The sequence below is a fragment of the Monopterus albus genome, unplaced genomic scaffold, assembly GCF_001952655.1.
Source record: "Monopterus albus unplaced genomic scaffold, M_albus_1.0 scaffold51.1, whole genome shotgun sequence".
Classification (NCBI taxonomy): Eukaryota; Metazoa; Chordata; class Actinopteri; order Synbranchiformes; family Synbranchidae; genus Monopterus; species Monopterus albus.
In genome coordinates, this window is record NW_018127931.1 from 3289311 (window position 1) to 3301982 (window position 12672).

Consider the following 12672-nt stretch of genomic DNA (forward strand, 5'->3'; position numbering starts at 1 on the left):
AGATTTCTAAGGTTTTCAGGCCCAAGTACAATAACTTCAGTTTTGTCAGAATTTAGAAGTAAGAAATTACAAGTCATCCAGGCCTTTGTCTTTAAGACTTTCTTGATGTTTGACCAGCTGATCTGATTCATTTCGGTTCATAGATAAATATAACGGAGTATCACCTGCATAGCCATGAAATTTATGCTGTGCTTCCTGATAATACTGCCTAAAGGGAGCATGTATAAAGTGAAGAGAACTGGACCTAACACAGAGCCCTGTAAAACGCCATGATTAACATGAACAAACTGAAATCTTTCTGATAAATAAGATTTTAACAGACTTGGTGAGGTTTCTTTAATCCCAATGACATCTTGAAGCCTCTATAATAAAATGCTATGATCAATGGTGTCAAAAGCAGCACTGAGATCTAAGAGGACAAGTATGGAGACAAGTCCTTTGTCTGCAGCTAGGAGGAGCTCGTTGGTGACTTTCACCAGTGCAGTTTCTGTACTATGATGGACTCTAAAATCTGACTGAAAATGCTCAAACAAATCATTCTTGTGCAAGTGGTCACATAACTGTTTTGCAGCAGCTTTTTCAAGGATTTTAGAAATAAACGGGAGATTGGACATTGGTCTATAATTAGCTAGAACACCTGGGTCAAGAGTAGGCTTTTTGAGTAGAGGTTTAATTACAGCAACCTTAAAAGCCTGTGGAACATAACCTGTTAATAAAGAAAGGTTAATCAGATCTAGTATGGATGTGTTGATTAAGGCCAAGACATCTTTGAGCATGCTGGTCGGGACGGGGTCTAAGAGACATGTTGATTTAGATGAAGCAACTACTGCGGTCAACTCAGAGATCTATGGGAGAGAAGCAGTCTAAGTATAAATGAGGTCTTATAGATGATTCTAAAGCCATTGTAATTGATGGCACGTCTGTGAGAGTTGATGGAAATTATTTGATTAATTTTTTCTCTAATAGTTGTGATTTTATTTGTAAAGAAGCTCATAAAGTCATTGCTGCTGAGATCTATACATGTTTTGATGCCATACAGTGTTTGCATATTGTCTTTTACTGCATATGATAATTTATACTCAAAGTAGAACTGAAGTGACATTCATTACAAGATGATTAGTTAAATCATTTTGTGACTTTCAGTCAAATACAAGACTATTTTCCAGTTATATATTTCGTGATGAATTTTTCTTAAAAATCTTGTTAAAATGTCATCTTGTCTCATTCTCCTGAACATCATGTATTGTCAGGTCTGCTCAGCGCGACCTGACTCCCTTCCCCTTTCTCTCCCCTGCTCTCTCATCCCGCGGGCTCAAAGACACAGCTGAGACGCATTCACCTGTTAATTGACTCCCAGGCTTGGTGCACAGCTGATGTTCATCCCCATTGATTAACCTTCCTTCCTTATTTAAACCGCTGGCAGACGCTCCTTCGTCACCAGAGCATTGTATGTGTATGTATATGTATCATACGTTAAGAGAGTTTCAACACTGACAGTTCCTGTGCTGTTGGTTTTCTTTTGGACGTTGGTTATATGTTGGTTATATACATTGCCACATGTTATGGAAGTCTCAACGCTGACAGTTCCCTGTGCTGTTGATATTCTTGTGTGGTGACCGTCCTCTGCTGTGATTATCTCCGGCACATTTTCCTGCCATGAGTATCTGACGGTAATCTTCCCAGCCGTGGGTACCTGACGGCGAGCGCCATGGCAAGTGCTACACCTGCCCGGTCTTCTGTTTCCTATGTCCCTCCTGTCATCTCAACTGCTGCCATTCTCCTGTCTATTCACCTGCCCGTCCTGGTCCCCTCAGCCTCCATTATTCTACCTTGGCTTGGACCCTGTATATCTCATTGACTTTGTTCTTTCTATTGTTGTGCAATCAAGGCACTTCCTCACTAGCACCTGAGATTGCACATTGAGTCCCCTTTTTCTCTCTCACCCCCTGGTGAGGGACCACCAACCATAGCATGTATCATCTTGTCTCATGAGTGTATTCATCACACCCCTATTGGTTACCACTACTGTGTATTACAACAAATACTACTTTTATGACTGAGTAATAAATACCTTATCCTCCTTCCCAGAATCCTCCTTGGTGTCTGTACTCTGTGGCTCAGTTGTCTGTGTAGATTGGTTTACATTACTCTTCCTTTCTTCCAGCTCTCTAATTCTTTTGGATAAAGTGACAAATTTCAAGAAGTGATTTTACATAAAAACATTTTTATGCAAAAAAATTGCAGTCAAAACCCGATATTGCCAAAATCAAATTAATGTGAAGTACAGGTATCATTAGATTGCAGCCAAGACAGAAATATACAGTAGCTGTGCTCTTTTAAGTGGCAGCTGTCTCCCGGGCAGCAGAAATGCACACCTCAGTCTGCAGCCGCTCCGCCTGGTGCGTCTCATTTCTTAGGGACTGGAGGAGCTGGCTGACAGTCACCTCCTCGCTGTCCACCCGAGATGCTGTCATATTTAGGTCTGGACATCTTCTGCGCTCTGTACTGCATGCATCATTCACACCGTTGACGTCTACATCCTGAGAAGAAAAATACCCAGATGTCAAACCCTGGTTTACAACCATAGATTATTTCAAAGTCACAGAATAAAACAATTTTTATTAAAAATCTGATCTGGATTTTATTCTGATATACAATGGGTACGGAAAGTACTCAGACCCCCTTAAATTTTTCACTCTTTGTTATATTGCAGCCATATGCTAAAATCATTTAAGTTCATTTTTTTCCTCATTAATGTACACACAGCACCCCATATTGACAGAAAAACACAGAATTTTTGACATTTTTGCAGATTTATTAAAAAAGAAAAACTGAAATATCACATGGTCATAAGTATTCAGACCCTTCGCTGTGACACTCATATATTTAACTTAGGCTCTGTCCATTTCATCTGATCATCCCTGAGATGGTTCTACACCTTCATTTGAGTCCAGCGGTGTTTGATTATACTGATTGGACGTGATTAGGAAAGCCACACACCTGTCTATACATCTATTAACTGTCAGAAAATACTAGAAATGTGAATCACAGTTTGGTAGATAATGCCTTTAAAATGGCCTGATCAATCTAAAACAGATATTTAATTTATAATCATAAAAGATTAAGAAGATTCACAGATCATTAAAAAAAAAAACAGGACTCAAACCAGTTGGCTAATTAACAAAACTTTCTTGATTATTTTTATATCAACCAACTAATCAGTTATTTGACTCCTCACTGCAGCTCTACATTGGTTGCGTTAGTCTACTAAAAGAGTGTTTCTTTGGAAAAATTGAATCACTGCAAAGTTTAAATTATTTTAATTGAATAATGTTCATGACGCTTTTCTTTCCTTGAAAATGTCTCCTGGCTTTAAGATTAAAACTGTGTTAACGTGGCTGACTCCCGAGGGGTGTGAACACTGCACCAGGCAGACATGAGCTGCTTTTTAAGAGAAATGAGAGGAAATGATCAGCAACAACTGAGCAATGCCCTAAAATGAATTGGCATCGAAAATGTTTGCTTGACTTTTCCCATTTCCTGATGTTCCATCTGTGTCATTATCATCAAAGAACACAGTTAATATCCCATATTTTCCAAGAGCCGTGATCTCCAGGGATCATTTATGTGCTCCCATGACCTATCCAAGATAGAACTTTTTGGGCTTAATTGTATCAAATTCTGTAATCAACGACACGCATTCTCTATCCCTCAAAGTGAGAGTATGTGCTTGTTAACTGTTACGTGTCAGTGAACAGATCAGCACATCATTCCAAAAACAAATGTGTTTTATTATCCTTACTGTGAATCCAATTTAATGCGTTGAGAGTGGGCAGTCCATATATCAACAAAATTTGGTACAAATCCAATGTGCAGGCTTTATGTATAACAAAGGTTTATCCTGCGTACCTTGTTTGTGGTCGACCAGTTGATGTGTGACACTGCAGCACAGCTCGACAAGGACCCAGGAAGTCACTCTTCCATCTGTGATATTTCAGTTTTTCTTTTTTAATAAATCTGCAAAAATGTCAATAATTCTGTGTTTTTCTGTCAATATGGGGTGCTGTGTGTACATTAATGAGGAAAAAATGAACTTAAATGATTTTAGCATATGGCTGCAATATAACAAAGAGTGAAAAATGTAAGGGGGTCGGAATACTTTCCATACCCACTGTAGCAAATAACCACTGTAAAACATATGAACACTACTCCAGTTGGTGGATTTCTATGCAGAGTCTTTGTGTTTGGTGAGGTGTTTTCAGGCTGTATAAAAGAAAATTCTAATGGAATCACTGATTGGATAAGAGTGTCTTTATAATTTCATTTAATATGTATGGATGCATGTTGCTTCTCACCGAGACCTTGATGATCTCTATGAATGAGTTGTCCCGAGAGTCCTGGTCTGCCTTTAGCTGTAGCTCTGAGTTCATGGCCACCAGGTCGTTCTTCTCTGCCTGCAGGCGAGCAACCTGGGCACGCAGCACATCTAGCTCTGCACTCTGAGTGGATGATTTTGCCTGGAAATGACACCCTCCTGCCATCCCCACCTCCTCCAGCTTCTTGCTCAGCACCTGGTTTTGGAGGGTCAGGGCCTCCATGTGGCCCCGAGCTTCCTCCAGCCGTCTCTCTAAAAAGTCCCGCTCCTCCCGCTGCTTCTCCCGCCACACAGACAGACCCTCGAAACGCTCCTTCATCATCAGGTTAGTCTGATGCAGGGCCTCTGGAGCACAGAGACAAATAATTTGAATAAATGCACATTGTACTAGCAAGTCATGTGACTTGTGACCTTTCCATGGCTTTTATGCCTTTTGGGTCTATTGCATTTCCTCTGCTGCTCTGTCACCCCACAGCTCAGAAACTCCACCCTCACATGAGATGTCTGGAACAACGTCCACTGACCTTTGACCCTGTAGTCTAGTGTCCATAAGGCCAGGAACCCATCTGGAAAAGACTCCTTTTAACTTGATAAACCAAGAAAAATATTTGATAAACTTTGATTTCCCGGGCAGTGAAGAGAAAACAGATGGACTTCTTTATCCTTTCCCCAGCACATAGGCCAGGCCTGCTTTGGTTTCTCTTGGCTAGGAACTTTGTGTCACTACCCCCTTCTCACCTTTATACAGGACCAAGCTCTGGTTTGTGTCTCAAAGACAGTTTTATGTGTAATGCCCTCTCACACCTTTTTCTCCCCATCCTCTGCAAATAAACCAGATGTGGACATCAGAGACCTAGCCTCTTCTCTATGGCTACAAGAGACAATCTTCCCCCTTTCACTTGTGAGATAACATCACTTATAATGCCTGGACTCGGTCTCCAAAGATCTGATTATCTGATTTATCCCAGGAGAACTCAGACTACTTCCTTTATCTAACCTTAACTGTACACCAGAACACTTGGAAATGCAGAAAGACTCTCCTCTCCCCTTTTAGCATAGCAATAAAAACCTCAGTATTGTGTCCTCCCTTTCTTTTTAATGACAACGAAAATGTTCATAGATTTGAGAATGTAAAATTATGGCAGTTAGGAGTTGTGTGAAATGTCCAAAGAAAGTTTAGAGATGCTCTGGAACAGTTTAGTATAAATCTGACTTTATACTAACTCAGTCATTACATAAGACCTGTCCCTCTGAATACCTAGGTCACCCTCTACAGAGCAAAACGTAAGTAAAAGATTCAAGGACTCTAGAGGGATTTCAGTGCATAAAGGGCAAGGACACAAGCCTAAGCTGGATGACTGTGCTGTCCAATCCCTCTGATAGTACTGCATCAAGAATAGTTACTCTTTTATAAGCAATATAACCACATGGGCTCAGGATTACTTTGGCACACCTGTGTCAAGCACTATAGTATATGTAGCTACATCCATAAATGCCACTTAAAACTGTACTGTGCCAAAAGAAAGCCCTCTGTCAACAGTGTCCAGACACAGTCGACTGCTCTGGGCTCAGAGGCATCTGGGCTGGACTATCACACCATGGCAACATGTACTGTGGTCAGATGAATCAGTGTTTCCCATCTTTTTTGGAAGGAACAGACACCGTGTGCTGTGGACCAAAGATGAAAAGGACCATCCAGGTATATGTAGCTACATCCATAAATGCCACTTAAAACTGTACTGTGCCAAAAGAAAGCCCTCTGTCAACAGTGTCCAGACACAGTCGACTGCTCTGGGCTCAGAGGCATCTGGGCTGGACTATCACACCATGGCAACATGTACTGTGGTCAGATGAATCAGTGTTTCCCATCTTTTTTGGAAGGAACAGACACCGTGTGCTGTGGACCAAAGATGAAAAGGACCATCCAGACTGTTACCAAGTCCAAAAGCCAGAGTCTGTCATGGTCTGGGGTTGTGTCAGTGCCCATGACAAAGGTAACTTATGCTTCTGTGACAGCACCATTAATGCTGAAAAATACAGAGATTCTGGAGCCACATATGCTGATGACATCTTTTTCAGGGATGCTTATGCATATTTCAACAAGACAATGCAAAACCTCATACTGCACACATTACCATGGCATGATTGTGGAGGAAAAGGGTGCAAGTGCTGGTCTAGCCTACCTGCAGTCCTGACCTGTCCCCAATGGAGAATGTGTGGCACATTTAGAAACTAATTGCATCAACAAAGACCCAATACTGTAATGAAACTTGTTTGCAGGAAGAATGGGACAAAATTACACCTGACACACTTAATCACTTGGTATCCCCAGTCGCTACATGCAAATGTTGTGAAAAGGACTGGCAACATCAGTGTCTTGCCCAAGACATCTTTAAGCATGCTGGTCGACATGTGAACTGCAGGCACCAAGATTTGAACCCTCAACCTTCCGGTTGGGAGACGGCTGCTTTACCCACCGCACCACCGTCGCCTCCAGCAACGTGGATGCAACACCCACACTTTTTCTAAAAACACATTTCATCCCCCACACTTTTTGGTGAGACGCAACAAAACTAAATAGCCAATGTATACAAAATGACATCAGCGAAAGAGTATGAACAACACCCCACACACACACAGCAGGCAACACACACACAAACACAAAGGTCAAGTTAGTCTGAGTGACAGATCTTACAATCACAGCAAATCCACCAGTTAGCGGGTGAAGTGGCAAACAAATCACTATGCTAGCATTCAGGATGACTGGAGACAGCTAAGGAGATGGTGTAGAGAAGCAAACCTTATGGAGCAGTCAGAAGGTGAGGCAGTAAATGTGAAGAACACTGCATCACAGTAGTGAAGCCAAACTCGCTGTCACAATGGAATATCTGCTGATAAATACTTAATATCCATCATGTACCCTGTTCACTACCTCAGCAGCTAGTATTACATTGTTAAAGTTAGATAGGGAGCTGTATGATGCTAGCGCAAGTAGGCTATTTTTTAAGCAGTCTCACAGTCCTGACTGACCTAGCTACCTTTACCACTGTCTTTTTTGCCACGCAGCATTAAGATGCAGAAAACCAAGTTGAAACAGTTGCTTGTCTCCTCCTATTTGTGCCTATGTCATTAGCAGAGTCAGAAAAGAGTTTCAGCAGCCTCTGGAGGCTGAAAACATGGCTACACAGCACCGTGACCCAAACCCACCTCAACAGTGTTGCTATGTGCCATGTACAGAAAGACAAGCTGGATAGGGTGAACAGAAAAATGATTGCTAATCAGTTTGTCTCTTGTAAGGAAAACAGAAATTGCACTTTTGGTTCTTTTAATTGAACTGAGTGAAGGTTCAAATGTTCATATATCCAGTGTTAAATGTTCAGGCCAGTTGGTTTTCATGCCATGTTGGCAATATCCAACATTTTTTGTGCAATTGTAACCAACTGTAAACAATGCTTTAAGCATTAAACTTCATCAGTTTATTGTTTAAATAAAAATATTTAAAATCACATTACACAAGAGTTTCAATTTGTAGCTGACCTTATTTTTCCTCAGAATAACTTAATACAGAGAATTTATTTCTTCAACCTAAGAATCGGGGGTGTGCTGAAAAAGAGAGGTGGGTAAATTGTAACAATTTGAGTTAATGGCATAAATGGGTCTTACAGTGTTGATCAGGGTTGGGCATAAAATGTAGATAATGCAGTGTAATTCAGAAACACTAAGCTACAACTGCATTGTGCTGATAATGATAGCAAGCAGAATACTGAATATCCTATAAACCCTATTTATAGGTATGTAAACTCTATATGTCATAAATAAGAGAGGTGCGTAAAACACATTTAGTTGTGTTCAGCTTCAGTCTTGCTCAGATACCCCCACCCCAGACAAACCTCAACCCTCACACTTTTAAAAAGCTCAATACACCCCCGGTGGACAGCACAAGATCTGAACCGCATAAAATGGGTAAGTCACACCCACAGATTAGAAGTGGATTTATCCACAGTGCAGCTTCACGAGTCAACCAAGAAGCTGATGGTTGCTATGAATTCCTTCACTCAGCCAAATATATGAAGCTCTCTGCTCAAAACAACAAATTAAACTAGGACAGCCTGCTTCCTCTTGTTCAGTAAAAAGTCATCTTTCAAAAGTGTTTGGTCATCCCCATCTCTCTTCCTCATCTTTCATATATGTATTAAATTAATTTTTGTTAAAATCTTATGCTTGCATTATCACAAGAAGTATTTTCCCTAGTTGTTGATGTTATTTTAACTTTTTGACTCTTTCCATCATAAGCAAGCAATCAAGCCAATCATAAGTTTTCAATATGCCAATTTTAAAACCTCCAGCCAAAATTCGAAGGCAAGAAGTTTTGTAGTCAAAGAAACAAAGTTTTACTCCAGCCAAATTGGTTGTTAACTTGCGGAGATGTTTTCAGAATAATCCCATGGTGATCAGATCAAATTCAAATCAGCTTCCTTTGAGACACCTCTTAAATACCACGCACAAAGACAGGACCTCCGGCCCCCCAGCTCCTGAACTAATGGCATTGCCAAAGAAGAGGAGAAAGCTCACCACAAAAGAAGGAGACCATCCGTTCGACAACAACAGACATATTCCAAGCTTGCAGAGAAGTCCCGGAACTTCAAACTACCACAACTCCACTCTGAACCAGAATGGGTCTCAAAAGCAGCGTTTCTCTCCCTGACCGCATGGAGCCTCAGAATTCTGCTAATGGCTAACAGATATATGGTTTTATGGCTAGGCTGATGTTTCATAAACCATAGTCACTCCTACAAAAGCCATAACTTCCAGAAACATAGTTTCTTTCCGAACTGTGAGTTAAAATCATAAGATTTAGATCCAGAATTTAATGTGATTTAAGCCAATTTAACTGTGTTCTCCACCATCTCAATTTCTTAGCTGATTTGTTCATTCATCCATCTGTTTTAATCATCTTTTTGGTACAACTGTAAAATTTCTTGCATCCCAATCCCCTCTTCTTTTCTTGGTACATATGTAAATAGCTTGTACATATAGTATTTAGCTTGCAGCTGGCTTTCTGGTTTCAGCTTTTGTCTCTTTTATTCTCAGTAAATAAGTCACTGAACAGGATTTATTGCTTTCAAATCGAGACTGGATAAACAATTCAGATTAATAAATAATAATTCACCCAAATAAATTCAGTGCTCACATGACTCGTGCCAACTGCCTGGTGCCCTTATTATGAAGTATTACATTTAAAATCCATAAATTGTAGTATAAATTTACTACAACAGTGTGGCCAGCCCTAGTAGGTGTGCCAAGGAAGACTGGGAGCAAGTTCTAAAATCGTAAATGGCCAACTTTATTCTCACTCTTCCCCTACAGACTTTCTTTGAACCCACTCTTACCGCACATCTGCTCTCACCTTTCAGGTCTCGGTTTTCCTGGATGAGGATGTTCATTTGCTGCAGGGTTTCCTCAAGCGTGGCAGACTGTCCTGGAGAGCGAGAGACATTGCCGTTCATCACAGGGCCTCCAGATGCCATGATGCTGAGAGGAATCAAATAAAAGAAGAAACGGAGAATGTTGATCCTAAGGTTACTTTGAATGCTGAAATAAAATGAGAAGATGTGTCAGATTTTCTATTTTGGATATCAGACTTATTAGTAATCTTTGCGGACACTATTACACAAACTCTTATGTTTATCTGCTTCAGAGGTTATTATTGTGCATTCTGGGAATAGCAGACTTACTCCAAACATAATTTTTATGCAATTACTTTTATGACAGAATTTTTAAAAACGTGAACTAAATAATGGGGGTGGGTGGTGCTGTCACCTCACAGCCAGAAGGTTCTGGGTTTCAAGCCTTGACTGAACCAGTGGGCCTTTCTGTGCGAATTTTGCATGTTCTCCCTGTGCCTGAGTGGGTTTGCTCCAGGTACTCCGGCTTCCTCCCACAGTCCAGCAATTCTAAATTGTCCATAGGTATGAATGTGGGTGTGTGTGGTTGTCGTCATTAAATGTTAGCCCTGTGATAGACAAGCAACCTGTCCAGGGTGTACCGCTTTTTACATTTTCACCTGTGCTTAACTAATCCTAGGGAATCTATTCAACAGCTATTAGACATCTATTGGGTAAAAACAAACTGTAATAGCTCTTCTGGCCATACTGCATAACATTTTTTTCTAACAGCTGATTACTAGTTTGAAATGTCTGACAGTATGAGGAGGCTATTGGAAGAAAATAAGGTGTAATACCTTATATATTCATATTGCATGAATAAAAGATTTAAAATGGTTGTGCATGGAATTTTGGCATTTAAGATGGACAAGATGTTTGTTTAAAATATACAAAGAACAAAATGTGGAAGGTTTGAGAGAAAAGAAAAACCACAGCGTCTTAGCTACACTGCAAGCTGTTTAAAGACGGTCCCAAACCACGACTAATCATTTCCCCTGTGGTCCGTCATTCGCCCAGGGTTTACAAAGCAGCTACGCCTACACTGGGTCATGGATTTTAAATACCACTTGTGTAACATTTGGGAATGTTTCTTCTGGTAAAGATCGATCAAGTCTTGTACAAGTTATTGAGGTTTAGCCTCGCTGAAAGCCTGACTATCCAACGCCTAACTGTCTACACCGCGGTACGATTTCATCAGCACATCACATGATAATTCAGTATCATTAGGACAGTAGGGAACATACACACGGCTGATTACTCACGCACAGCGTAACTTATAAAACAATTACATACAACACCACAATACTTTTTAGTCATATAGGGGATATCACGGTTGAATCCTAACTCACTTTAGAAATAGGCTACCATATTGAATACGGATGGGGAAACTCGTCGTCTATCAATTTAAAAAGTTAGGGATATATTCATTTTAGCAACATTTATGTTCACTTGTCACAGGAGGGCCTAAACAGCGCATGACTCTGGTAAACGCTGAAAAGTTAAGTATCGCTAACTTACACAACACGGATGTGGCTTTATCTGGGCCAAACTGCGTCACATCTAATGTTAAACAAGCTGAAAGGTTTTAACTCACCTGCTGTCAACTCTGAAACTAAACAAAGCTTGGACGTTTACTCCAAAAACACACAGAAATAGTCGGAGAAACAGCAAACTGCATCTATCAACCTTTACTTATACCACTGCTTCTGGTTTGTAACAGCGTCAAGTCACGTACTGAAACAATACACTTCCGGTAGATCATATCAAAATATCACACTATGATAATGTCCATTTTAGCAGCAACAACGAGATGCTAAAAGACATTCTGGTTGCCTACACTATAAATCTCTTATTTTGATTTATTCTCTATACACGACACTTTCAAAAAAAATCAATTCAAATTTATTTTTATAGTGCCAAATCACAACAAAAGTAACCTCTGGACACTTTACAAAGTAAGGTCTAGACCTTACTATTATCACTATTACTATCGAGGAAAACCCAACAAATCCCCCTTGAGCAAGCACTTGGTGAGAGCGGGGAGGAAAAACCCCTTTCAACAGAAGAAACCTCTGACAGATCCCGGCTGTGGGCGGGCGGCCTTCTGCCTTGACTGGTTGGAGTGAGTGGATAGAGGAGGGAGAATAAAAAAGAAAAGCAAAAAGACACAACAAACAACAACAAACTATCAACCACCGGGAAGGCTGATGTGACCATTGCCTGCTCATCAGAAATGTAGAGCTCCAGAGTCAGGGCTACCTGCAGAAAGGTACAGGGAGAGAGAAGATACACACACAGTTAGTGATGCATAATGGTGACATATAGATGCACGGAGAGACAGGAGAGGAGAGAAACTCAGAGCATCATGGTGCCCCCCAGCCTAGGCCTATAGCAGCATAACTAAGGGAAGGCTCAGGGTCACCTGATCCAGCCCCAACTATAAGCTTTATCAAAAAGGAACGTCTTAAGTCTAATCTTAAAGGTAGGGAGGGGGTCTGCCTCCCGAACTGAGACTGGGAGTTGGTTCCATAGGAGAGGAGCTTGATAGCTAAAGGCTCTGCCTCCCATTCTCCTTCTGTGGACTCTAGGAACCACAAGTAGACCTGTACTCTGAGAGTGAAGTGCTCTGTTGGGATGATAAGGCACTATAAGGTCTTTAAGATATGATGGAGCCTTGTCATTAAGGGCTTTGTATATTAGGAGAAGGATTTTAAAATCTATTCTGGATTTTACAGGGACCCACTGGAGAGAAGCTAATATGGGAGAGATATGATCCCTCTTGCTAGTTCCTGTCGGTACTCTGGCTGCAGAATTTTGGATTACCTGGAGGCTTTTTAGGGAATTATTGGGACA

At 40.8% G+C, this 12672-nt stretch overlaps 1 protein-coding gene across 1 annotated transcript in view; it reads right to left on the bottom strand.

Annotated features, from left to right (window-relative positions):
- optn (optineurin) overlaps window positions 1-11560 on the bottom strand; it is a 23960-nt gene extending 12400 nt beyond the window's left edge. The window contains exons 1-5 of the mRNA XM_020601349.1: window positions 11414-11560; window positions 9783-9907; window positions 4356-4720; window positions 2358-2540; window positions 2072-2176 (exon numbers count right to left, since the gene is read on the bottom strand). Of these exons, the coding sequence (XP_020457005.1) occupies window positions 2072-2176; window positions 2358-2540; window positions 4356-4720; window positions 9783-9903 (774 nt within the window). The 5' untranslated portion in view covers window positions 9904-9907; window positions 11414-11560. The remainder of the gene's footprint in view (window positions 1-2071; window positions 2177-2357; window positions 2541-4355; window positions 4721-9782; window positions 9908-11413) is intronic.
- Between the last annotated feature and the right edge of the window lie 1112 nt (window positions 11561-12672).